This window comes from Musa acuminata, chromosome BXJ3-3 (genome assembly GCF_036884655.1).
Source record: "Musa acuminata AAA Group cultivar baxijiao chromosome BXJ3-3, Cavendish_Baxijiao_AAA, whole genome shotgun sequence".
Lineage (NCBI taxonomy): Eukaryota > Viridiplantae > Streptophyta > Magnoliopsida > Zingiberales > Musaceae > Musa > Musa acuminata.
The window spans coordinates 34,184,564-34,212,431 of NC_088351.1; the positions used below are offsets into that span (position 1 = coordinate 34,184,564).

At 39.3% G+C, this 27,868-nt stretch overlaps 4 protein-coding genes and 1 long non-coding RNA gene across 7 annotated transcripts; 3 read left to right on the forward strand and 2 right to left on the reverse strand.

The window, feature by feature from the left end:
* The first annotated feature begins 9,975 nt into the window (after window positions 1-9,975).
* On the forward strand, window positions 9,976-11,422 carry LOC135633253 (uncharacterized). The gene has a single exon (XM_065142517.1). It carries the CDS (start codon window positions 10,078-10,080, stop codon window positions 11,248-11,250), a length of 1,173 nt encoding a protein of 390 aa, XP_064998589.1. The 5' UTR covers window positions 9,976-10,077; the 3' UTR covers window positions 11,251-11,422.
* Window positions 11,423-16,410: 4,988 nt separating this feature from the next.
* Window positions 16,411-19,918, forward strand: LOC103979023 (uncharacterized). Of its 3 annotated transcripts, none has more exons than XR_010494862.1 (4): window positions 16,411-16,573; window positions 16,719-16,802; window positions 17,189-18,516; window positions 19,344-19,918. XR_010494862.1 is itself a non-coding variant. In XM_065141916.1 (3 exons), exons 1-3 carry the CDS (start codon window positions 16,535-16,537, stop codon window positions 18,392-18,394), a joined length of 1,329 nt encoding a protein of 442 aa, XP_064997988.1. In that variant the 5' UTR covers window positions 16,411-16,534; the 3' UTR covers window positions 18,395-19,918. The 3 variants fall into 3 exon arrangements, 1 of the variants encoding a protein (XP_064997988.1); XR_010494863.1 differs by having other exon boundaries at window positions 19,385-19,918; XM_065141916.1 differs by having other exon boundaries at window positions 17,189-19,918.
* Window positions 18,334-19,864, reverse strand: LOC135632969 (uncharacterized). Its single transcript, XM_065141917.1, has 4 exons — window positions 19,674-19,864; window positions 19,467-19,553; window positions 18,565-18,742; window positions 18,334-18,473 (listed from the first exon to the last, which is right to left on the reverse strand). The coding sequence occupies exons 1-4, from the start codon at window positions 19,862-19,864 to the stop codon at window positions 18,453-18,455; spliced, it is 477 nt and encodes a 158-aa protein (XP_064997989.1). The 3' UTR covers window positions 18,334-18,452.
* Window positions 19,919-24,377: 4,459 nt separating the features above from the next.
* Window positions 24,378-26,733, forward strand: LOC135634294 (uncharacterized). Its single transcript, XM_065144665.1, has 3 exons — window positions 24,378-24,645; window positions 24,788-24,871; window positions 25,265-26,733. The coding sequence occupies exons 1-3, from the start codon at window positions 24,607-24,609 to the stop codon at window positions 26,468-26,470; spliced, it is 1,329 nt and encodes a 442-aa protein (XP_065000737.1). The 5' UTR covers window positions 24,378-24,606; the 3' UTR covers window positions 26,471-26,733.
* LOC135634297 (uncharacterized) lies at window positions 26,409-27,799 on the reverse strand. The gene is made up of 4 exons (XR_010495285.1): window positions 27,670-27,799; window positions 27,482-27,549; window positions 26,735-26,813; window positions 26,409-26,549 (listed from the first exon to the last, which is right to left on the reverse strand). It is a non-coding gene; the product is annotated as an uncharacterized LOC135634297 (long non-coding RNA).
* Between the last annotated feature and the right edge of the window lie 69 nt (window positions 27,800-27,868).

Here is a 27,868-nt window from a genome sequence, read left to right on the forward strand (position 1 = left end):
GTCTGTGGTACTTCTCGTGGTGTATCTAACATCAAAGCTCAGGCCCTTATTTATAGTTCCAAGACGAGACAACAAGTCTGATTTTCCCGATGTGGGACTATGGGACTTGCCAAACTAACAGGATTGATATAATGGAATACTTCAACGTACTTTCTTCCTAAAAAAAAATTAGCTGATGGAAAACGAAGCACGAATCATAAAGGATGACTGTTGACGATAACACTCTGAAAATAAATATTTACTTTAAAAAGAGATGATCGACTTTGATCCTTGCACTGGAAATGTATAACAAATGATTATTATCTCGGAACGAGGACAACATACATCATGGAATTAACCAATTAGATCGATTTTTTCGAGCTATCGAATAAAATGATTAATTATTATTAATTTTATTATATTAATAATTATATTATTTATATAAACTAATAAATTAGACTGAGAATTATGAAATTCAATTGAGACTAGATGTCTTTCGAATTTATGATACCTTTGCTTGAGCCTTTATGCATCTTATAAATTTGTTGAGTAAAATTATAATTAATAAAGCATGTATATTACTTCATAAGTACATTATTGGAAAAATGATTATAAAAAAATATTATTCATGTTCAATTATTGAAGTCCCCCGATTGTTAGATAAGATAAGATATAAAATAATAAGATTGTTATTAGCTTGATAACTTAGCTAAATGTGTTATGGTACTTAAGGCCTAGATTGTTGATGAAATCGTTTTATAATAAGTCATATTTTATACTTATTAATGGACCTTTCAAATTTTGTTTGATATGAAAAACTCAATTGTACCCTATAAAGGTTTAATTTAGATAAGATGAGACTAAGTCTCATATATTATTTCGTGATAAAATATTATATTATCCAGATACTACTCACCGTTCAAGAATTTTTAGAACTTGGTTGATAGTAAAAGGCTCATAAATGAATTTTTGAGATTATTTTATAAAAAAAATTAATTTAAAGACTTAATTTTTGGATCTATTAACTATTAACTATTGAATGAATTAACTATTTTATAACTATTGATTGAATTATTATCTCCATGATGTATTAGACAAGAAGAATTTAATAAGGGATATTGAAACCAAACTTTATTATGAATTCTCTTGATGAGTGATATTCTCATAGGACAATTGGATGGATTATGTAACTTATTATTTATCATGCACCATTGCGTAGAGACCTGATGGGTCCCAGGTGAATAAGGTGCTTAGATTGATTTATAAATTTTAGGAACTCAATCAACTAAATTATTGAAAAGTTGAGACAAAAAAAGGTCAAGTAATTTATAAGAAAAAATAGATTCCATAAAATCAAAATATTTTTTTATAAAAAATAAAAATTCTTTTAGTCGATGGATCAAAATATTTAAAAATATTTTGGTTGGTAGAATATCTAAGAAAAAATACATGATTTTGATCGGGCATCCAATTTATTATGTGTGAAGGGTTTAACCATGGATAACATAGACACTAAAATATAAGTAATTTACTATAGTTAAAAGTAGATTCAAATAATTTTTCAAATGATGAAACCATATTGAGAACTGAAGTGGACATATGATTAATAAGATATTGATCCAACAAACACATGAGACTAAAATTAAAGAGATAAAGAAGTTTGAGGAACGAGTGTGAGACCAATTCGGACGACGTGCTAATGACGACATTCTCTGGTTTCATTATGTTTAGAAATATATGAAGTGGTGAGAAAATAAGAGATTCCATTGGTTTTAAAAAATATATAAAGTTTTTAAAATTTACCATTATTATTAGAGTAAAATAAAATAATGAATCATTGGACAAAAAGTTTAAATTTAAGAAAAATAATGAATACTTTATATTTTTTACTTCATAGAAAATAATTATATAAACTTTATAAAATGATAAAAAAAATAAGATAGTAGTTAAATTCATCATGAGTCGAGGTGAATTACTTACTAGAGAAGATGTAAAAAATGGAAGCTTATGAATTTTATTGTATGTGCATAAATTACATAAAAAATAATAATATGTTGATGATAAAAGTAAATTAGAATGACAAATAATATGATTTAGAACCTTAAAAGAAGAATGTCTTAAATGATTATGTAGGTTTTTTTTAAATGGAGCATTAATGGTGGTCAAAGTAAAGATGGATTTTGATGTAAATGTATAATAGTTGGCCATTCATAAGCTCAATGTCTATTTAGCACCTCTATAAGATGTGGCCTTGTATTAAGATCCTTTACAACAAATAAAAAATATAATAATTGAATATAAATATTATTAAAAAAAATATAATTTAGAGATAAATTTTAGGTTCTTCATATTAGGAACATAATGAACATAAAAAAATATAAAAAAAAGATTTAAGGAAGAGGGAAGATTTGTAGAATCAATATAAATTATTTTTAAGACATTTACCATCACCTATCATGATATGATATGAAGTCAGTTTGATGAAGATTGAAAGGATTGAGTAACAAAGTGAGCATATGATAGGTGTAATATGATATGTAAAATAAGATGGGTATGAAGGCTAAAATATCTATAGAATAGTAGCTTGCAAGCGATGACATTTCTTAGCAACATAACTTTTCATATCATATATTTGATAGATGACTTTATTATTGAATTGTTGCTCCAATTTGTTAACACTTTTGTTGTGACATTGTTGCATGTTGTCTCCAGAATGATTATTTAGATAATTATTTTGCTAGTTATGGATTTTTCCTTTATTGTTAGAATTAGCTTTGTTAGCAAAATTATTGATAAATCCATTTGCCTAAGTTTTGATAGCTTGCATATAATTAAAAATACATTATGTGCCCTTTGAAAGTTTGGAGAGTTTCTCAAAATTATATAAGATGATCCATTGGCATATATTGTTGCAAGCTTGAATCACAAGGATTTTGTAAAAACTACATAAGGAATGATTTGAGGAGAGAGAGCGATACTACTAGCACTTCTAAGAAAATGATATTGATGGATCTAAAAAATATGATGAGGATTAATAACTTTAAGATTATTCTCTAAGTTGAAAATGATAATGAATAGCGAGACATTATTGATTATCAAAAAATAGAGAATAAAATACTCGAAGAAAAAGAGCTTTGCTAGAGTGATCCTCATTATTTGATATAATCATGATAATATGTTTTTATATTTATTTTTTTTAAATATGATAATATATTATTAAAATATTAAAAGATTATTGAAATCATGATCCTTATTATTTGACATAATCATGATAATATATTATTATAATTTTATGATTTAGAATATGATAATATATTATTAAAATATTGAAATGATCACGATAATTTTAGCATAACTTATGTTTCACAATAATATCCTTCTTAATTCATGGTACTGTACTTGAAATTGACCAAAGGATGGGCAAAGCAACGATCGGTGCCAAACCATATGTCCATTGCCGTCACTCCACCTGCCTCCATCGCTGTTGTCCGAAGACGATCCGACGTCCACAAACCAGAGACGAAAAAGGCGTGCACAGTGGAACCACTGTCGTTTCTGCAGCAAGACGGGGACCCGAAGATGGCAGCGTCGGAGCTCTTCATGGCGTCAAGCAAGCGAGGCTATACATTCCACGACTGGAGTGGGTCGTCCTCAGATATCATCCCCTTGTGTTATCTCCATGACTTGCCATCGTTGCAGTGAGATCGCCGGATTACCGCCGGTCGATTACGCGGCTCATTAGGTAGCGTTGAATTCATAGCACGACAGGTCGCGATCACACCGGCTTTGGATTTATTCTTCTACTATGCGCTGCCGGTGGCGACATGATCCGTTAGGCAGGCGAGGAGCCCACCCACGGTCGCTGTGGAGTACTGATAGCTACCTTTTGATGATGATGATTTGAGCAAGCTCAGCCAACGAAGGTTGTGCATTGGTGATACAAATAAGACTTGGGGAGAAGTTATCTTTGTCTGGTAATCGTACAGATGAAATCTTTCCTGGATTTGCCGGTGTTGGAAGTACTAATCTATGGATATCATCTGCCTTTCAATACAAAATACATGCAGAGCACAAAATAGAATGCTATCGTAAAATATTTTATCCGATTAAATATATTATAAAAAATCATTATCAATCGATCATAAGTTTGAGTCTTCTTTTCAATCACATCGGAAGTTTGAGTTTTCTTTTCAGTCATATCAGATTTCTTAGATCATAAGTTTGAATTTTCTTTTCAATCATATCAGATTTCTTAGGCATATGTGCCTGCTAATCAAGTGGGACTAATTTAGTAGTTGTGGTCGTCCACGTAAGGTTTATCTTTCACGGCAGGTTGTTCTTTGATGCCCTACTCAATCGCACGCACGCTTTTGCTTTTGTGATATGACTCGTTGAGTCAGTCCTTTCACCGGCTTTCTCCAGCTTCTTCTTCTTCGCTCGCCACGTTCGTTCTCATTGCTAATGAAAGAAACCAGGCTCTCCATCAAGGGAAGAATCGATAGAGATGATGTTGATTTGTTCTCTGGTTTGTGGCTTTTTGACCGTGGCTTTATCTCCAAGTGCAAACACCTTTTTTCCTTGATGAAACCAAACAGTAGAAGAAGAAGAAGAAGAAGAAGAAGAAGAAGAAGAAGACAAACTCCATCTTCCAACTCTTGACCTTCCCCACCACTACTCCTAGCTCAGCCTACCTACCGCCCCACCCCCCTCTTCCCTTCGTGCAAGAGGCACAAGACTTGACCATCCATCATCTCTCATTTTTTAAAGTACAAATCTATCTTTAGATAATCCCACACAAGATACGTGCTTTGTCAAATCTATGCACTCTTCTCATGATTCACAACATACTTGAGGCTCCACATGGTTGTGTGGTCGTGGAAGTAGTTGCTGCCTTCATGGAACTTCAAGATTCTGACCTGCAAAGCAGAGGCCGAGTAGTGTGGCAGTAAGTGGGTCGAAACAAAACTGTCCTTCTCATCCCAACCTAATGAATTGAGACTTGTGTGTTTAATTTGGATTAAACTGTTGCTGGGTCCATGCATCATCCATCCATTTTGTCCATTGAGATAAAGCTTGGTATGGTCATGACTGATGGAAGTGGAATAAGAGCCAATTCCCTCTCCACCCAAAAGTTGAGCTTCCACAGCCCACAGATGTGATTCCAGCTGGTTGATACTTGATGGAAGAAAAGGTCAAAGCATATATGTACTGTTCATCTCTTCACAACTTTCTTGGTTTTTTGCAGAGGCAAAAAAATATGCCCAAAGATTGGGCTAAGAATGCATTGCAGCACATCATTCACATGGTTTCAGAGTTCAGACATGTATGGAAACCATAGACACAGAGGGAAAGCTCCTACCACAAATGACAGCCTAGATGCAATGAACAACAGAAGGAAACAGTCATCACCATGGACATTTCTTAAAGGACAATGATTAATTTATTTATTAAGGTAATGTGTAGGATGTGACTCAACAAAGAAAATGAAATCTATAAATTAATCCATCTACAACAATGACCATGTATATGTTGTTCAGAAAGGAATGTTGACCAAGGACATAAAGCTTAATCCAAAGCATGAAGTCAGAGTTATATCACAGCAGAGCAAGACATGATCGGTTTGCTGAGCATCTGCTGGATATTCTTTAGAACTTTGCTTTCTAGTTAGAGAATTATTATGCTGGAATAGATTGCAGTGAATCTGTTCATCGACTACATACATATGAAAGACGGTTCAAATGAATATCAACTCTTGCGATTGATTATAAATGACAATTTTTTGCTGGTTCGACACAACTTGGCCATCAGAATTCGTTCTGGGTCGAAAAAAGTTGCAGTTCAAAACATTGACTTCCATTAAAGAATCAACTTCTCCGAATGACATCTTGTTGGGACAATATAATGGTGCGAGATGCAATTTGTTCACTGTGCATAAAGGACAGTAAAGGCTTTGTTTGTCTGAAGGAAAACAGGGCATTTTGCTAATCCAGGTAGATTTCTTGAAGCAGTGCGTTGAAATGCTTGCTGTTCTCATAGGAGTTCAAGAACTTATATCAAGAGGTTATCAATTTGAGGTGGAAAAAATCCAACTTCAATTAATGTCAGCAGCAGACTTTTTTTATCCGCATAAACAATTAAGAAATCGCAAAGAACACATCGGCTGTTGACCGCAACCGCAGCTGGCTTTCGTGACCTGCGTGTGGAAGTCAAAAGTAGTCGTACGATTCCGCAAATAAGAAAACGAAAGAGATGATATCGGCACAAGAAAACACTGAATAATGCATCAGAATTGCAAGTTGCCTAATGTTCAGTCAGAGGCATCTTATCCTTTGTTTCTAAAACATGGAGAAGAATGAATCAACATGTGCAACTCTGCGGCCTCCTGAGTTCTCATTCTAAATTTCATATAGCCAAAAAACCGAGGAAGAATTCCAGAGACAATAATTTAATATAGTTGGATGTGGTAGGAAAAACTATGATGGATCCACTTCAACTGCTAAACTTGCATAGACTTCATAAGAATATATTGTCATCAAGCATCAATCAACAAGGACTTGCATTTAGGCAGTATCAGATCCAAGTAGCAAAATACATGTTATTCTTAAGTTTGTGTCTTTTGTCATCCTATTCAGCAAACAAAATTCTACAATGATACAGTGGTTTCTTCTATAGAGATGTTTACCAGTAGCTATCAGGATTACCTATTCATGAAGCAATAGAACATCATGTGCCACATCTTCAGGAACCAAGCAGAAAACATCACAGGGGAAATAGTGGAAGATTCTCCAAAGCTGTACTGCAAAACACTTGATTAGCTTAAGCAAAAAACAGTCTGAAAGAGTGAAGATTGAAGTTGTTATTTCTGAGTTCTTATTATATAGTGTTTACTGATTGAACCTTGATGAGCAACAAAAAGAAAGCTAAGATTCAGTTTGAAGACTATGAACACTGTATAATTGTTTGATGAGCTATGTGCTCTCAACTATTCATCAAAATTATAGAGTTCCGAGTTCTGATTAACTAAGAAAAACAAACTTAATTCTTTTAGCTGACTATGATATCATGTGAGAAATCATAGCTCTGATGCTAAAAAAAATCAAATGCATATTTCCCAATGTGCTACCTGAAACATCAAAAAAGTAAAAAAGTCACAGTAATAAGGTAGTCAAAACTAAGTTGCAGAACACTATTTGGAAAGAAGCTCATTGATTCCTCCCATAACCACTTGCCTAGCTGAGAAGTACAGGTTTGCTTTTTAGTGTTCTGCTTCAAGACTATGTGAAGGTCAAGAAACCAGAGGACTTACTGTCGATCAACATGGCTTCTACCTCATCAGTGACGAGACTTCACTGACAGATAACCTATGTTGTGTGGGAAGAGGATATTGGGCTACTTGAACAATTGGCCTACTTCAAATCTAAACCCAGCCTGACCCATCTGCTTTTAATCCTTTTGACTTGTTATTGCCAATTCAGTGAAGTAGGCACTAAACTTGCAATGTTAGTGCAACTGCTTCACAAGCTTGACGGCTTTTCAACTCTACCACTGCCATGGAGCCAAACAAAAAGGCAACAAAGCTACAAGTAAGCCAATTCAGAAGACAAGCTAACTTTATAGCGATCTCAGTGCCTGGTTGGTGCTTCAGCAAACTTAGGCTACTCATTCCTTCAATCCCCATCCAACAGACCAAGGATATGAAATGCAAACAGCTCTGCATAAAGTCATGAAGCCATCACATGGTTCCTAGTGGCTCCAATGAGGGTCCTTTCAGAAAGCCAAAAGTATAGAAATCATTGCAGATCCTCATATTCCTTTTGTTGGAATGAGAGAGGCCATGACACAAACTCCCATCCAGGCATAGAATAATGCTCTTCAACCAAGGATCTTGAGGAAGAGACATGTGACTAGTTATTAGAAAGCCATGTTCCATGACCTAAAAGCTTGGATTGTCCCCCCACTCTAGCGTCTGAGAGAGGGGGGTTCAAAGCTGAAAGAATCTCCTTCACCAAAAAAGCACATGATTGCAATGAAGTGGCAGCATTAGGTGAACAGAGCTTCATCCCCTCAAATGCCATCTCCCACTGGTGTTACGTTGCCCACTGGATTCCCTCTGGATGCTAACCAGAGTTCCAAACTTGACATTGTTGAGAACAATGAGTCGTCTTTTTCTGCTTGTGTGAGGTGGTGTTCTGCTGACACCCCGCTGCTGTTTGAGCTGTGGCCAGAGAAGTCTTTGAAGCAATAGTTGGTTGGCACTCTGGCACAAGTTGAGCAGGAAATGCGAAGGCCAAACAGTCGCATGAACTGTAAACAAGAAATAATGATGAAACAATGCGCCGAGTGCTTAACATGCACAGAAATCCCTCGCGCTTATCTCTGTTTGTGAGGATATGGGACACTGTTCCTGCTAAAATTCTACATCAGGTTCTTTGACTTGCCTTTGGCTTGTCGCCACAGTAACTTCTCCACTGCACTTCCACACATAGCATCAGATCCATTAATATGGCCAAAGATATGCTCATAAAAACATCTCATTATGATCATGAATCCAATGTCACCAATATCCATTTAGTGATCTCGGTGAAGGGTCGGCTGCAGCATCAGTTAATGCGAGATCTGGTGTGTTATACAGCCTGCAAGATCTGCTTCGGAGTTCGTGCCACCTCACCCTCGCGGTACAGTAGAAGCGGGTCCGCCGTCGGATATGCTGGGCCAAGTCCCGCTGAACCGTTTGATCTTCGACCAGGGAGTAACTCGTGATGTAATCTAACCATGCCATGACAAACTCCATGTTCCCCATGCACACGTATCGGACAAACTAGTGCGTTTTGGACTCTCTTGAACATGGCATTGCTGCAGCGTCGATGATAACACATCTGACCACCGTTTGCAACTTGTCTCATCCTACCAAGGAAAGAAGGAAATATTTACTACCTGTGTTCCACGCTGATGTTGGATTAGTACTGTTCCCGAAAGTTTTAAGTTGATGGAGAAGACACGGGGAGACTATTATGGCCAGTTGGGGGTCCCACAGCCGATGCCCAGTTTCCCCTCGTGGCACGTTTCGTGGCCGGTCGGAAAGCATCTCGTGGCTGGCAGGAAACCAACAAGCGGGGGGGTGACTTCCGTCGTGAGGCGAGGGCAGTTTCGTGATTCTTGGGACGCCCTCGAAAGAGACTCGTCGGAGCACCCACAACCGCCTGCCCGAAATGCCCCTCCTAGTTGGAGCATCATTTCTCGACGTACATGGAAAGGATGGGCAGCATGGTCATTTTGATCATTTGTTGGCATCGTCGAAGCGTACTGCAGGTCACCTGTCTCGTTTCCACCCCACAATTCCGCAGCACGGCGACACGAGGAGGAGATCCACCGTCATGATATCACGTGGCGACCCCCTTACGTGGCCGCCACACCAAGGAATTCGAACAAGTAAAAGATACGTTACGAGACCATGGGACAACCAACAGCAATGTGATATACTCTTACCTGATGCAGCAGTCCGTGGAGACGACTTCCAAAAAGAGTTGCTGCTGCAACGCCATCACCAAAACAATCAACCGCCCCTTCTTTGCTCTCGTCTCCGTATAAAGTTTAAAGGTGACAACCGCAGCAGACTGCGTTGATGGGATCAAAGATGAGGAGGATTCGGCGTTCCCGTCACGTGCTCGGGAGCACGCGACCGCCAGGGGCCGTCGGGGTACCGGTCAAAGCTAGACGGTGGGGAGCGCGACAAGGCCGTCACGGGAACACTTCACAGGAATCTCAGCCCCTGCAAATACAGCGTCGATTACCCGCGCCACCACCCATCTCGTGTCGCGACCGGGTCCCGCGTCGGTCTCCTCCACTAGCAAGGCGGGTTGGGGTACGATGGTAAGGCGTGGGGATAAATAATACGGGTCTGGTGCCCGCACGAAAAATGATCACTTGCGTGTCGGCATCGTGTTCGTCCTTATCCTGGACCGGACCGATCCTAGTGCGAACCGGTCTATATAAATGAGCCGTAGGAGTGGCGGAGTACTTCATCTTCAAGTACGTTGGGCTTCTTTGGTCGCGGCGTAATTTCCCGATTCTGCGAAACCTCTTTGTTTAATGGTATAGATGACTGCCTCCGCCATGGTTACCGACGTCGCCATCTCGACAGAGGCTTTCCTCGACCGGCCGGCGGCCTTATCGGCCTTCTGCCGCCTCGGCTCGAGGATCTCCCTCGGCCGCGATCTCATCGCCGCCGACAAGGCGGGGGAGCCGGCCGACGTGGACCCTGATGGGGAGGATTCTGGTGGAGACTTCGTCGACTTCGAGTTCCGGCTCAATCATCCCGTCGCCATGCTCCCTGCCGACGAGCTGTTCGCCGATGGGAAGCTGGTACCGCTTCAGCTGGCGGCGACGAAGCCGGTGTCGATGCACTCCGTGGCTGAGATCCGCTCGCCGGAACAGCCGAAGTCGCTGAGGGTGGCCCAGGTCTCTGGTTCGGACCCCTATGTCTTCTCTCCCCGCGCGCCGAGCTGCACCAGCCGATGGCGGGAGCTGCTCGGCCTCAAGCGGGCGGCGATCACGAAGGCGGACCGCCCCGAGAACGTTTCGCCCGCCCCTGCTGCCGCCAAGTCCAATAACCCTAACCCTGACGCCCGATCCCTGAAGCATTTCTTTCACCGGAACCACAAATCGTCCCCGCTCGAGCCGTCGCTGAGCCTGCCCCTCCTCCGCGACTCCGACTCGGAATCGGTCTCGATCTCCGCCCGCCTCTCCCTCTCCTCTTCCTCCTCCTCCGGCCCGGACCACGAGGACCTCCCACGGTTCTCCCTTGACTCCGACAAGCCCAACCACCACATCCCCATGGTCCGGCTGGTCCGGCCGCTGCCGGCAGCGACGGAACTCGGACGGAGCCGGATCAGGCGGACCGCGTCATCGGAGATGGCCACACCGCCGCCGCTGACCGTGCCGGTGGACAGCCCCCGGATGAACCCGTCGGGGAAGGTGGTGTTCCACGGGCTGGAGCGGAGCTCGAGCAGCCCCGGAAGCTTCACGGGCGGGCCGCGGCCGCGGCCGCGGGGGATGGAGCGGTCCTACTCCGCCAACGTCGTCCGGGTCGCCCCGGTCCTCAACGTCCCAGTATGCTCCCTCCGCGGCTCCGCAAAGTCCAGCCCGGTCTTCGGGTTCGGCCAGCTGTTCTCGCCGCCGAAGAAGGAGAAGGCCGGGCCGGGCGCATCCGCGGCTCGGAGCGGTGGCTGCGCGAAGACCAAGAGCGAGAAGGCATCGAATTCGTGGAATTAGGCAGCAAATCCCGCCTCTTGTTCATCAAAGGTCGTTCCATTACCCGTTCAAATTTACCCTTCCTTAGTAGTGTTAATTTCGGCTTCTTTTTTTCGCCTTTGGAATTCCCCTCTCCAAAATCTCTGCACGACGATTCGCCTGTAAATATTTGTCTCGCGCAACCGTTCTCTTCTGTCGTCTTGCGCTTCATGTAATATTTATGTGGTCTGTTGTTGGTGCGGTGCGGTGCGGTGCGGTGCGGTGAGGTGGATTGGATCTGCGGGAGCGCCACTGCGGGCCATGTGCTCGACGCCTCGATCGGGGCGCGCATTGCCATGCCTTCTCCTCCTCCTCCTCCCCCCTCCCTCCTGCCTGTCCTCGTTGGCCGTACACCTGTACCCCATGTGATGTGCGCGCCCTTCCAAGCCCACTTGTGACGGATTAACCCGCAGGGAGTCATATTTATCCCCACAACCCATGGGTTGGGGTTTGTCAACGGGTCGTATTCTCTTGGGAAACGATGCAAGATATGAAATCAGAGGGTGTGCTGTCTCTGAGGAGCAGCAGCTCTGTGCTGAATTGTTTGCACGTCGGGCGGATCCCAAATATGCCGGTATATAAATTTAATTTCCACTGTTTGTGTTCTTCGGCTTGTCTTGTTTGGACTCGCTGCGTCGATCGCGTCGCCCGCACCGCGAGAGAGAGAGAGAGATGGTCGTAGTCATCGGACGGTCCGTGCTGTGTCTCAAAGCCATTTTGTTCCCCCCTCTCGTCTCGATCCTTTTGGATTAAATTAAACCGCTAGGAATTTAACTATCGTTGGGTTCGGTGTGGCGATGGTTAACTGTACTTTAGTATTTAGGTGATGGTCGGATTGTCTCAGGGATAGTGACAATTAAAATTATAAGGATTAAAATTGTATTGGACTGAGATCCTAAGATCGAATTAATGGTCTCGCAAGATTCGATAAAATTGTTTGCACATAATAATAATTTATTGTACCCAATTAAGAAATATGAAACATAATTTAATTGGAAGTAAAAATATTTTTAAAATATTAAAATTAAAAAAGTATAGTATAACTCTGTCGAGCCAATGTCTTATGGCATATTAAAACATAATGTCAAATAGATTACACTTGAGGATCAATAGATTGAGATGTAAAAATTGTTAGATTATGTGATCCTTTATAATTGGATGAAACATATAATAAAATTAATTAAATTCTGATGATAAATATTGATCAATAGAAAAAATATCTATATTATAATAGAATTCCTTAGGTGATGTTTTTGACGAGAGGAATTCTCTTAATAACTTATTTCTCGCCTATAAATATACCTCAACAACAGTTTCTAAAGAATGTGTCATTATAAGTCACAGGATCCTTTTCGGATAACATCAAAAGTTATGCATCGTAAAATCGATTAAATGTTATTTAATTTCAATCCTAACATAAAAGTTTATTTTTGCATTCATATAACATATAATAGTTTTTATACCTACATGATACAAATTAAATGGTCATGTCATGTGTCCTTATTTAGACACACGATGACCAATTAATCATATATGAAGAATCGCTCTATCTTCCTTCCATTGTTGTTCTTTGTCTTCTCTTGTATTAGTAAAAGTTAAATCGAGTCTGAGTAAATGACATCAGAAAGAAAACTAGCATGAGCTAGAGCTATAAGAATAACGACCTAAACCACTGATCAAGCTATTTAAGTTCAAATTTATAATGATATAATCATCAAATCTTAATAAATTAATATATAAAGATGTTACATTTATAAACCTGAATCATTTATATAAATTATTTAAATCTAAAACCAGTAGGTAGAACTGGAGGAAGAAGACAATGGCGGCGAATAGGAGCAACAAGACGAATGCTTAAGATTTTGATAACTCTCATCATAGTTCCTGCCTTTGGAGTCCTGAAAGTGAGCAGCTTCAAAGCCAAAACTGGATTAAAATGCGAAGAACATCACCAACACGCAGACGCCCATAAGACCTGAGAAGCTGATGGATGTTATGGCAGTGGCGACCTTAGAAACGAGTGTGCGGTCTGCGTCGCTGGTTCTGGGTGCTTTGCCTCTCTACGCAAAACCAAAGAGTGGCTCCAAGAAATGGGTGCTTTGCTCTCTCTCTCTCAACTGTCTATTTTAGTTCATAGAAAGACCTAAAACGCAGGTGTTGCCTCACATCAAATGGTAGATTACAGATTGATTCAAGACAGACCCTCTTTAAATCTTTTCATGCTCGGTGGAAACCACACGTACCGACTATATTCCATCAATCTGAAGAAGAACGAAACCGCACGTACCAACTCGACAAATTATCTGTGTCAATAGGAGAAGATATCCACGAGCAGAATGAATGAATGAAGCCAATCCTGGAACCGATGGACAGAAGGAGCAGCTTTGAGCAAACCTGTTGAGGAAGAGAAGGGGAATGAATGAATGAATGAAGCCAAGCTTTCCTGTTGGTTGATGCGGAGTCGCGTCTTACCTTCTTAGCTGTCGATTGCTAGCATGGAGAGAGGGAGACAAGGAAACAAGTAGGATTCGAACTAATCAGACTATCAATGGCTCTAATAACTTTATTAGATCATTCTAGATTTGATTACTCTAGATTTGGATGATCTAAACTCACAGGTTACCTATCCACCTAAGATACCATGCATGCTTATTTATAGACTTCAAAAAATAACTAAAACCAAGAAGAGATCATTGTCTTATCAATCTAAATCCCTCTGATATAGCAATGTTTTTTTTTTTTGTCTTCCTTTTACATTTTCTGTAAAAGCCATCCCCTAACATCCGTTTTCGTATTACCTCTTCCTAAGAATTAAAAGTCATATTTAGTCCTCCGGCATTAAACTTTGTTTTGTAAGTAGGCTTCATCCCATTTGGATGCAGCATTCGAAGCAGCTCCATTGTGGCCATGGATCAAAGGAGTTGTGAAGGGCCCAGGATCCATCAAAAACACAACAACTGCTACCGAGGGATTTGGATGAGGGAGCCATTCATCTGCTTCATGATCGACACACAACAATTGCAAGTGCAGCCATTAAGCTTTCCTAGATTTCCTCCTTAAAACCATAAGGCTACACTGATATGTCGTATACGGTGGTCAGGTCTCTCGGAACATAAAATACAAGAAACTTATACCTTTCTTTTAACTTCCAGAACATAAAATAAACGACTCGTCAAGATGAGAAGACAAAATGATGCTGTGAGAGGTGTTCGCTTGCAACCACAACCAAATCCAGCAAACAAAACATACGAGATGTAAGGGAAAGATATTTAGACTTGTCTGAAGGATAACTCAAGTCAACTCTCCCTTCTCCAAGCTGTCATCTTGGTTTTAATGTACAGCTGCGTCATCAGATTCTCTATTTCTCTGGATCAGATCGATGCATCCAACCCCATCACAGTTTTCCTTTAGTCGGACAACACAATCATAAACAGCACGAAGATGGCATATAAAGCTAGGAAAAGACAATGTTCCAAGAGCCACGAAAAGGTTTTAGGCTTGCGATAAGTGACATGACAATAGCCCACACAAAATAATAAGATTACTTAATTACCCTTAACTTAATTCATTTTAGAGTGTATTTACATGAAGAAAACGAACTCTCTCTCCTTTCGTCCTTGTCTCTCCCTCCGACTACCTCTCCCATCGTCTTCAGTTCGCCTCATCTCCATCTATCACTTCTCTTTTATATGTTGCTCTCCATCTTTTCTTTATTTATCTTCTTTTGTTAATTTATGGCCCACTCCTCTACGTATAAAAATCCTTACTTGATAATCGAATTGCATTTTTTATTTTTAAATATTATCATATATTATTTAATTTAGATAAAGATTTATGTTTAGGAGGATAGTTAATATTATTAATCTTATCTTTTTTATTTTTCTAAGATTATTCTTTTTTGAATAATTTTGGCATATTAGATTTTTATTAATATTTTTTTAGAAAAAAATAAACTAACGGTAGAATCTGACCTTGCAATTATATATATATATATATATATATATATATATATATATATAATTGTCCAAATTATAAAAAGAAAACTACAGTGTTCAAATTAGCCTAAACCAATTTAAAATCAGTCCAAATCGATTCATCAATATTTTAATTTTAAAAGTTATAAATGGTTTTTAATTTAACTAGTTCAAACCGAATTAAATTAATTTTAATTTAAAAAATATCAATTAAATTTATTATTAAGTTTCTAATCAATTCAAACCGATTAATCAAATAGGATAGATAACTAATTTTATAAATGATATGAGGTCAATTTCATAAATCTTATCATATCGCTGAGATTAAAATTTCTGATTTAAATTAAATTAATTTATTTAAAAATATATTTAAAATTATTTAAAATTATAAATCGATTAACTGGTTAATCGAACCGGATTAATAAGTTTTGAAATGATTTGATTAAATAAATTTGAATTAATTTTGATTCGAACTATCTTACCTTAATCGACTCGAATCCCAAAAACACAATTCGATTCGGTTCGGATCTGAACACCCGGAAACTTGCTGATAAGAGTATAAGACCCATCGACGTGGATAAGGCCATCAAACTAATGTGCAGATCTGCCGTGCATCCGCTGGCAAGGAGACTGACATGATCACCTGATTTGACCAAAGAAACTTTTCAGTCAACGTGAAGATAATTATTGATTCGATCATCTTATTAGAAATTTGAGAGATGAAAAACTTGATTTTATTAATCCTATCATTATACTTCTCATTGGTTTATTATTTATTTACTTTAATAATGTAATCACTCCAATCATTTCCTTTGTTTTAATGGTGGATTCACAATCATTTTGAAATTATCGAAATAATTACCAACTCTACATATATCAGTCTATTATCTTGGTTTAAGAATTTTTTAGCAAAATTGATTACAGATGAATTAATTTTATATTCGATTATATTTACGATTTTACTAATTGGGCTCATTAAATTATTTATTTATTTATTTAGTCTAAATTAATTATTTTTACATATTGTTGTCGGCTTATTAACGCCATTAGAGAGAGAGAGAGAGAGAGAGAGACGAGAGGGTAGTTGATGTCAATTTTTTTTTTTGGGACGCAACGTCGACGCGGTTTCAGTTCAGAAGAAAAGAGAGAACGCGGAGGAAGGAAGAAGAAGCAAGAAGAAGGACCTAGAGACTTTCCTCATCACTCCGAAAACTATATCATCATCAGATACCAGATCATATTTGTCACTGCTTTCGCCACTCCACCCTCTCTTGTTATCGGTAGAAATCTGCATGATGAATCCAGCATCAGAGTCTCGCTCAAGTCCTCAGGTTGTCGTCTTCTCATCCCTTCTTCTTCTTCTTCTTCTGCAACCAAACCGGAGAAGTTCTCTCTCACGGATCTGCTCGCTCTTTCACAAACACCACTCCTCCTCCATCCTCTTCTTCACTGATCTCATGTTTGATTGTCTCGCAGCAACACCAAACCACTGTTACTTCCACGACCGAGATCCAGTCGCGGCAAATAATCGATGACATGTTTCAGAAATCATGGGAAGCTGTAAGCACTCAGTTCCTTCTCAGCATAATATGAATCACTGTTTATTTTTTCTGCTTTTTTTTCCTTGAATTTCCTGACACATCTTTTTTCTTTTTGGATCTCCCAAACAAATTTACATATGCAAGAAATTAAGCTTCTTGGGAAGATATGCAACTTCTCAAGACTTGTTTAAACCTCAAAATAAATTTTTGATAGGACGAAGACACATGTTTTAGTTCTTCTTCTATTTGCTTGCTATAAACAACTTCCAACAGTAGGTTTTTCTGTATCGGATGGAAACATATATTTATTCATTTCGTTGACTTCTTCATGTCTTTTCCCTGCCTTTAGGTCTTCTACTTCTTCTTTTCTCAAGAATCTGAGGATTTTGTCTATCTTTGATTCAGGCAGAAAGAGGTTATGAAACATGTAGCTATTATGAATCCAAGTTGAAGCAAATCCTACAGTTCGCCTTCATTGATATCATCATCAGCTCAATGGCACTGTTTGCAGTTTTAATAGGACAGCGAGATCTGAAAGGCCGTGCAAACGAATTACACCTTCTCATCTGCGGCTACCTCACCACCTGCAGTCTTCTCTGTGGGGTAACCCTAATGTTCTTCACCATCAATTTGCTAAGTCGCAAGAATCACAGTGTCCATAGAGGCCAGCATATGACCACCGTTTTCCTCCTCGTCATTTCATGCGCTCTCCTCATCCTTACAGCAGCTGGTTTCTCAACTCTCCTCCATAAACGCTCCATGTTTCTGGCAGCCCTGCTTCCGGGATGTTTGCTTCTCGGCACCCTCTTCTACTTCATAGTCCACGCAGGGGATGTTCATGATCAGAATTCCACAGGATATGGGAGCTATAAATCAGAGCTGAAACATTCGTTGGGTCTCTCATCCACTGTTGTCTCCCTTGCATTCAGTGGGCTGATAACTACTCTTATTGGGACCGCTAAAAGTAATTCGGATCAAGCCCTTACCATAAACACGAAAATCTGCATCTTTCAGATGTTCTTCGCCGCCATGTTCGGCCTTCTGTTGATGCTGCTCAGCTCAGTCCCACCGAGCTTCAAGCAGCAAAGCACCAGGGAGTTCCTTACCAAGCTCCTCAAAGCACTCAGCTACTCTCTGCTGGGCTCATTGGCACTCGTAGCCGCTACGGCGGCGTCTGCGTTCCTTGACGTCTTCCTTGTACTGGTTCTCCTGCCGACACCATTTCTTGGAGTCACTCTTTGGTTCTGCAAAGAGTGGCACAGCACCCAGAAACAGCCGCACGGACCGCGCACTACTACCAACGTTGGTCATGATCTCAAGCTCAAACTCATTTCCAAGGTCGGTACTACCACGACATCCATCAGCTTCGGAGGTCTTACGGGCGTCTTCTCAGGATTTATCGGCAGAAAAGGCAGTGAATTGCAGCTCAAGATCTGCGTGCTGGTGATGTTCTTCGCATTTCTGTCCAGTTTCAGCGTGAAGCTGCTCACTTTCAGTACTCCAAAGCCAGGAAATCTGATGACAGTTATCAAATCCTTAAGCACTTGCTCTGTCTTGTTGCTCCTATTCTCTGCCATTATCGTCTTCTTCCTCGAGTTCCTGGGTGGCTGAGCACAACGAAAATTACTACTTACTTGCTGCTCGGGGAAATGCTCATGTCACGTTGAAGTCAGTGGGATTCGGTCATATCCTGAGAGATCAGATGGAATGTGAACATTGCATTTGATTACAGTGTAAGTTTCTTTTTTACTTTTAGAAAAAAAGCTAGAGAATTTGATTACAGCATTAGTTGTTGTCATCACAAAAACACCCCAGCATGGCCCATATGGTTTTAGGGCTTGTCCATAAATAGCATAAGATTGATGCATTGATTGCTCACTGTGTGCCCACATGACTTCCAGAGACTTGTAGGGTTCATAGAGATGTGGTCCATATGTTTGAACTTTGGTTTGGCCAGCTCTATAAAAATTCGATTTTCATAATAAAAAAAAATTATAATCACATATGAAAATGATAAATAAAATTTATTTTTGCGACATCATTTAGACTTCTTATGTTTCTTTTATCATGTGATCAGAGCAAAATAATCAATTTTAAAAATAGTTTCAAATTAAGGAGCTTACAAATAAAAATAAAATTTGATACATTCTAATTCTAATTCTAATTTAAAACGATAAATTCTTTCATCTCTCTTTTTCCATATTCATCCTTTAGTTCTTTTATTTTTTAATATTATTATTATATTATCGATCAATGTCTGTAGCCTCCTTTACATCCTAAGCATTATCTTTTATTTGGAGATGGATTTCTAATAGTGTGTGCTCATGTTCTTCCTCTACCAACCTTTCATAATGTCTATTTTGTGTATCACATCAATATCTTTAGGCTTTTCATACTCTTCTCTTGCCACCTCTGTCCTCTCGTGGAAAATCCAAAACTACATGGATTTTCCATCTTTCTACAATATTTACAAACAGATCGGTTCCATAGAATATGTTCCTGATGAATATATGTATCGATAAAGCATGAGATTGCAAGAATCTAATGGAAAATATGTTAGGTTTCCGATTGAAAGGTGCCTATTACGGTGGTATGTTTCAGAAAATGGTTACTTCCTAGCAAAACCTGTGGATGACAGTGCTATCGAGATGGAAAGGCAGAAGTGAAAGCATAAGATGCTAACCTCGAAGTCCGGAAGAAGTCTATCGTTACATATATCCAAGATCGGAGCAGTTCATGTGGAAGATGGACGACAGTTCCCTCAATATATCTGCAGAAAAGCAAGATGATCAGCTGCTGTCCCTGTGACTATCCTGCGAGCTGTACTAGTGCAATTATTTGCATAGAAGATCTGATTAGGGGAAATGAAACTTGAGCGAGGGAGTCTGACCTGAAAGATGATGATGATACAGTGATGGTGCGAGCAGTTCTTACCAGATCTAAGATGAGTTTTGAGTACTGCTTGCAACCACGGCTAAATCCAACAAGCAATACAAATGATTTTGAAGGACAGAAGATGCTCGTCTCAACTTGATGTAATGTATTCTTTCCCTTCTCCAAGCTGTTTAGGTGCATCTGCATTTGGCTGGACTAAGAATTTTCTATTACCCGTAGTTCATAATTAAAGACTGTCAACTATGTTATATATCAGTTAGTTTAGCTCTTTCTGTCGGTAGCTCACGGACTCGGAAAAATGATCCCTACTCCTGTCACTGTTCTCCATCACAGCTAAGTAGGAAGAAGTGACAACATACCAAAAGAGATGATCCAAAATTCATAAAAGCATTTCAAATTATTAGAAACCCAACTATGTCTTTAAACATATATTGCTTTTGAGAAACAAGTTTGATAGGAAGAAGGGATAGAGTTATCAAACAGAGTTGGACAAGCTTCAATCTTCTATATTTCTCTCAAGAAAATTTTTATAATTTCAGAAACTCTATATCTTTCATGACCTAACATATTGTCACGGACAAACTTCTAAACATGATGTTTGATATAATGCTATGTATGTCCGTATCTTTTGGTATGTTCATACTTTGCACATCATGTAGAGGGATGGTCAAATGCTTAATAATCTCATTTTAATTGGGTTTGATGGCTGCTTTAGGCTTATAAATAAAGGTTATGTCATGTGGACAATTGTGAGAGATCTTCGATCTGTAATGGACCATTTTGATCCTTTGTTGTGCAACTATTCAGAGCTTGTAAAGTCTGTTTGTAATTTGAATTATCTATGAAGTGTTTCTTGGAATGTTTGCTTGTGGATCCCAAGTGAGTGAATCATCTTAAACCTTTTGGATTAAATTAAACCGCTAGGAATTTAACTATCGTTGGGTTCGGTGTGGCGATGGTTAGCATGAGCTAGAGATATAAGAATAACGACCTAAACCATCGATCAAGTTATTTAAATTTCAATTTGTAATGATATATTCATCAAATTTTAATAAATTAATATATAAAGATGTTACATTTATAAACCTGAATCATTTATATAAATTATTTAAATCTAAAAGCAGTAGGTAGAACTGGAGGAAGAAGACAATGGCGGCGAATTGGAGAAACAAGACGAATGCTTAAGATTTTGATAACTCTCATCATAGTTCCTGCCTTTGGAGTCCTGAAAGTAAGCAGCTTCAAAGCTAAAACTGGATTAAAATCCGAAGAACATCACCAACACGCAGACGCCCATAAGACCCGAGAAGCTGATGGATGTTATGGCAGTAGCGACCTTAGAAACGAGTGCGCGGTCTGCGTCGCTGGTTCTGGGTGCTTTGCCTCTCTACGCAAAACCAAAGAGTGGTTCCAAGGAATGGGTGCTTTGCTCTCTCTCTCTCTCTCTCTCTCTCAACTGTCTATTTTAGTTCATAGAAAGACCTAAAACGCAGGTGTTGCCTCACATCAAATGGTATATTACAGATTGATTCAAGACATACTCTCTTTTTAGAACAACCCCAAGTCACTTAAGCTGATTTGCAGCCAAGAATGCATTGAAAGTGATCATGAAAGATCCATCTCTTTGGTATAAACTTACTTTTTTTTCATTTAATATTCGTCGTCTACAGCATCTGTAACCACAAACATTGTGTTGGCACCAATCACCTATATATGAGATAAGATTCTATGTAAATCTTCTAAAGAAGTTCGAAACCACACGTACCAACTCGACACAGTATCTGTGTCAGTAGTAGAAGATATCCACGAGCAGAATGAATGAATGAATGAAGCCAATCCTGGAACCGATGGACAGAAGGAAGGAGCTTTGAGCAAACCTGTTGAGGAAGAGAAGGCGAATGAATGAAGCCAAGCTTTCCTGTTGGTTGATGCGGAGTCGCGTCTTACCTTGTTAGCTGTCGATTGCTAGCATGGAGAGAGGGAGACAAGGAAAGAAGTAGGATTCGCACTAATCAGACTATCAACCTAAAATTTGGATGATCTAAACTCACAGGTTACCTTCTTTGTATCTATAAATAAGCATGGCAACTAAAACCAAGAAGAGATTACTGTCTTATCAATCTAAATTCGTCTTCCACAATCTTCGTACAAGCCATCCCCTAACATCCGTTTTCGTATTACCTCTTCCTAAGAATTAAAAGTCATATTTAGTCCACCGGCATTAAACTTTGTTCTGTAAGAAGGCTTCATCCCATTTGGACGCAGCATTTGAAGCAGCTCCATTGTGGCCATGGATCAAAGGAGTTCTGAAGGGCCCAGGATCCATAAAAAGACACAACAACTACTACCGAGGGATTTGGATGAGGGAGCCATTTATCTGCTTCATGATCAACACACAACAATTGCAAGTGCGGCCATTAAGCTTTTCTAGATTTCCTCCTTAAAACCAGAAGGCTACGCTGATATGTCGTATACGGTGGTCAGGTCTCTCGGAACATAAAATACAAGAAACTGATACCTTTCTTTTAACTTCCTGAACATAAAATAAACGACTCGTCAAAATGAGAAGACAAAAAACCCTGCAAATCGAAATAACGTTCATAACATAAAATAAACGACTCGTCCGTTCGAGATTTGATCTCTCCAAAATCCTCGTTACTGTGTATAATGATGCTGCGAGAGGTGTTCGCTTGCAACCACAACTAAATCCAGCAAACAAAGCATACGAGATGGTATGGGAAAGATATTTAGACTTGTCTGAAGGATAATAACTCAAGTCAACTCTCCCTTCTCCAAGCTGTCATCTTGGTTTTAATGCACAGCTGCGTCATCAGATTCTCTATTTCTCTGGATCAGATCGATGCATTCAACCCCATCACAGTTTTTCTTTAGTCATGTGGGCACACAGTGAGCATCGATCAATACATATGCGAAGCAATTTCACCTGTGTGCATGCATATGGGAAGCAAAAATAGTTCAATCAATCTTGCAGATTGTCGAGGACAAACATGTATAGAAGAAAACTAGGAACTAGTAGAATTGTAATGGAGAAGACAACACACAATACTCTTTGTGCCAAAGCCTTCAAGACCAGCGGGATTCTTCATCGATGCATTGCTTCAGTGAGATGATTGATCGACGAGTGCAATGGCCACGGGAGTTGGCAGAATTGACAAACCAACCAACTCAGCAGCCGCCATTTCTGACCTATCTTTTTCTCCGTACGTTAGATTCTAATTAAAGAATTAGGTCAGTTTCGGATGGATCTATTTGGATCATACCTTAAGCGAATAAATATCTCTCGGTCCCAACTTGGCTCGTGGACCGACCGGATCGAATCTGAGTTAGATTGGACCAAATGTTACGATATCACACGTACCATTGAAGTAGCCGTAGATCCGATCAATATTTAATTTAAATCAGAACAAAACTAGAATAATAAAAAACTAGAATCGAATCGGATCGATATAAATTAATGTAAAAAAATAAAAAAATTCTGAATATCCCTAAAAAAAAAGACAATTGAATCGAGTGATCAAATCGAAAAATTGAGAACTAAATCACTAATCAATTTGATTGGCTTATTAGACGATTATGTTAAAAAAACAAAAAAAAAACAAAATGAATGGGTTTTGCATAACCCACACAAAATAATAAGATTACTTAATTACCCTTAACTTAATTCATTTTAGATTCTCTCTCTCCTTTCGTCCTTGTCTCTTCCTCGGACTACCTTTCACATCGCCACGTCTCTTGTTGTCTTCGCTTCGTCTCATCCCATCTATCACTTCTCTTTTATACGTTGCTCTCCATCTTTTCTTTATTTATCTTCTTTTATTAATTTATGGCCCCGCTTCTCTACGTATAAAAATTATTACTTGATAATCGAATTACATTTTTAATTTTTAAATATTATCATATATTATTTAATTTAAATAAAGATTTATGTTTAGGAGGATAGTTAATATTATTAATCTTATATTTTCTATTTTTCTAAGATTATTCTTTTTTTGACTAATTTTGGCATGTTAGTTTTTTATTAATAATTTTTTTAAAAAAGAAACTAACCATAGAATTATATTATATATATAAATAAATTAAATTGATTTTTATTTAATTTAAAAATATATTTAAAATTATAAATCGATTAACTAACTGGTCAATCAGAATGGATTAATAAGTTTTGAAATGATTTGATTAAATAAATTTTAATTAATTATGATTCGAACTATCCTTCCTTAATCGAATCGAATAAAAAAAAAAACCAATTGGATTCGGTTCGGATCTGAACACCCGGAAACTGGCTGATCTGCCGACATTGTGTTATCATCCCCGTCAACGTGGATCAGGCCATCAAACTAACGTGCACATCTACCGTGCATCCGACGGCAAGGAGGCTGACATGATCACCTGCGTACGAATGAAGCTTCCTCGAATTGGTTTGACCAAAGAAACTTTTCAATCAACGTGAAGATAATTATTGATTCGATCATCTTATTATAAATTTGAGAGATGAAAAATTTCGATTCTATTTATGATTTTACTATTTGGGCTCATTAAATTATTTATTTATTCATTTAATCTAAATTAATTATTTTTGTATATTGTTGTCGTGTCGCCATTAGAGAAATAGAGAGAAAGAGAGAAAGAGAGAAAGAGAGAGACGAGAGGATATATTTTTTTTGGGACGAAACGTTGACGAAGCTACAGTACAGAAGAAAAGAGAGAACGAGGAGGAAGCGTTCTCCATTTTGCTTCCTCTCTTTCACCGACGAAGCAGGAAGAAGAAGAAGGATCAGGAGACTTCCCTCCCTCACTCCTTATACTCGAAAACCAGATCATAATCAGATACCAGATCATATCTGTCACTGCTTTCTCCACTCCACCCTCTCTTGAACTCAGCTCTCGCCTTATCGGTCGAAATCTGCATGATGAATCCAGCATCAGAGTCTCCCTCAAGTCCTCAGGTTGTTGTCTTCTCATCCCTTCTTCTTCTTCTTCTGCAACCAAACCGGAGAAGTTCTCTCTCACGGATCTGCTCGCTCTTTCACAAACACCACTCCTCCTGCATCCTCTTCTTCACTGATCTCATGTTTGATTGTCTCGCAGCAACACCAAACCACTGTTACTTCCACAACCGAGATCCAGTTGCGGCCAATAATCGATGACATGTTTCAGAACTCATGGGAAGCTGTAAGCACTCAGTTCCTTCTCAGCATAATATGAATCACTGTTTATTATTTCTGCTTTTTCTGTCCTTGAATTTCCTGACACATCTTTTTTCTTTTTGGATCCTCCAAACAAATTTACATATGCAAGAAATTAAGCTTCTTGGGAAGATATGCAACTTCTCAAGACTTGTTTAAGCCTCAAAATAAATTTTTGATAGGACGAAGACACATGTTTTAGTTCTTCTTCTATTTGCTTGCTATAAACAACTTCCAACAGTAGGTTTTTCTGTATCGGATGGAAACATATATTTATTCATTGCGTTGTCTTCTTCATGTCTTTTCCCTGCCTTTAGGTCTTCTACTTCTTCTTTTCTCAAGAATCTGAGGATTTTGATTTTGTCTATCTTTGATTCAGGCAGAAAGAGGTTATGAAACATGTAGCTATTATGAATCCAAGTTGAAGCAAATCCTACAGTTCGCCTTCATTGATATCATCATCAGCTCAATGGCACTGTTTGCAGTTTTCATAGGACAGCGAGATCTGAAAGGCCGTGCAAACGAATTGCACCTTCTCATCTGCGGCTTCCTCACCACCTGCAGTCTTCTCTGTGGGGTAACCCTAATGTTCTTCACCATCAATTTGCTAAGTCGCAAGAATCACAGTGTCCAAAGAGGCCAGCATATGACCACCGTTTTCCTCCTCGTCATTTCATGCGCTCTCCTCATCCTTACAGCAGCTGGTTTCTCAACTCTCCTCCATAAACGCTCCATGTTTCTGGCAGCCCTGCTTCCGGGATGTTTGCTTCTCGGCACCCTCGTCTACTTCATAGTCCACGCAGGGGATGATCATGATCAGAATTCCACAGGATATGGGAGCTATAAATCAGAGCTGAAACATTCGTTGGGTCTCTCATCCACTGTTGTCTCCCTTGCATTCAGTGGGCTGATAACTACTCTTATTGGGACCGCTAAAAGTCATTCGGATCAAGCCCTTACCATAAACACGAAGATCTGCATCTTTCAGATGTTCTTCGCCGCCATGTTCGGCCTTCTGTTGATGCTGCTAAGCTCAGTCCCACCAAGCTTCAAGCAGCAAAGCACCAGGGAGTTCGTTACCAAGCTCCTCAAAGCACTCAGCTACTCTCTGCTGGGCTCATTGGCACTCATAGCCGCTACGGCGGCTTCTGCTTTCCTTGACGTCTTCCTTGTACTGGTTCTCCTGCCGACACCATTTCTTGGAGTCACTCTTTGGTTCTGCATAGAGTGGCACAGCACCCAGAAACAGCCGCACGGACCGCGCACTACTACCAACGTTGGTCATGATCTCAAGCTCAAACTCATTTCCCAGGTCGCTACTACCACGACATCCATCAGCTTCGGAGGTCTTACGGGCGTCTTCTCAGGATTTATCGGCAGAAAAGGCAGTGAATTGCAGCTCAAGATCTGCGTGCTGGTGATGTTCTTCGCATTTCTGTCCAGTTTCAGCGTGAAGCTGCTCACTTTCAGTACTCCAAAGCCAGGAACTCTGATGACAGTTATCAAATCCTTAAGCACTTGCTCTGTCTTGTTGCTCCTATTCTCTGCCATTATCGTCTTCTTCCTCGAGTTCCTGGGTGGCTGAGCACCACGAAAATTACTACTTACTTGCTGCTCGGGAAAATGCTCATGTCATGTTGAAGCCAGTGGGATTCGGTCATATCCTGAAAGATCACATGGAATGTGACCATTGCATTGGATTACAGTGTAAGTCTTTTTATTTGAGAAAAAAGCTAGAGAATTTGATTACAGCATCAGTTGTTGTCATCAAAAAAACATCCGAGGCATGGCCCATATGGTTTTAGGGCTTGTCCATAAATAACATAAGATTGATGTATTGATTGCTCACAGTGTGCCCACATGACTTCCAGAGACTTGTAGAGTTCATAGAGATGTGGTCCATATGTTTGAACTTTGGTTGGCCAGCTCTGTAAAAATTCGATTTTGATCAAAAAAAAAATTTATAATCACATATGAAAATAATAAATTAAATTTATTTTCGCGACATCATTTAGACTTATGTTTCTTTTATCATGTGATCAGAGCAAAATAATCAATTTTAAAAATAGTTTCAAATTAAGGAGCTTACAAAATAAAATAAAATTTGATACGTTATAATTCAACCTCGTTTTATTTCTTATTTTATTGTTATATTATCGATCAATGTCTGTAGCCTCCTTCACATCCTAAGCATTATCTTTTATTTGGGGATGGATTTGTAATAGTGTGTGCTCATGTTCTTCCTCTACCAACCTTTCATAATGTTTATTTAGTGTATCACATTAATATCTTTAGGCTTTTCATACTCTTCTCTTGCCACCTCTGTCCTCTCGTGGAAAATCCAAAACTACATGGATTTTCCATCTTTCTACAATATTTACAAACAGATCGGTTCCATAGAACGTGTTCCTGATGAATATATGTATCGATAAAGCATGAGATTGCAAGAATCTGATGGAAAATATGTTAGGTTTCTGATTGAAAGGTGCCTATTACACGGTGGTCTGTTTCAGAAAAATGGTTACTTCCTAGCAAAACCTGTGGATGACAGTGCTATCGAGATGGGAAGGCAGAAGCGAAAGCATAAGATGCTAACCTCGAAGTCCGGAAGAAGTCTTTCGGAGCAGTTCATGTGGAAGATGGACGACAGTTCCCTCAGTATATCTGCAGAGAAGCAAGATGATCAGCTGCTGTCCCTGTGACTATCCTGCGAGCTGTACTAGTGCAATTATTTGCATAGAAGATCTGATTAGGGGAAATGAAACTCGAGCGAGGGAGTCTGACCTGAAAGATGCTGATGATGATGATGATACAGTGATGGTGAGAGCAGTTCTTACGAGATCTAAGATGAGTTTTGAGTACTACTTGCATTCACGGCTAAATCCAACGAGCAATACAAATGATGTGTAAGGACAGAAGATGCTCGTCTCAACTTGATGTAATGTATTCTTTCCCTTGTCCAAGCTGTTTTAGGTGCATCTGC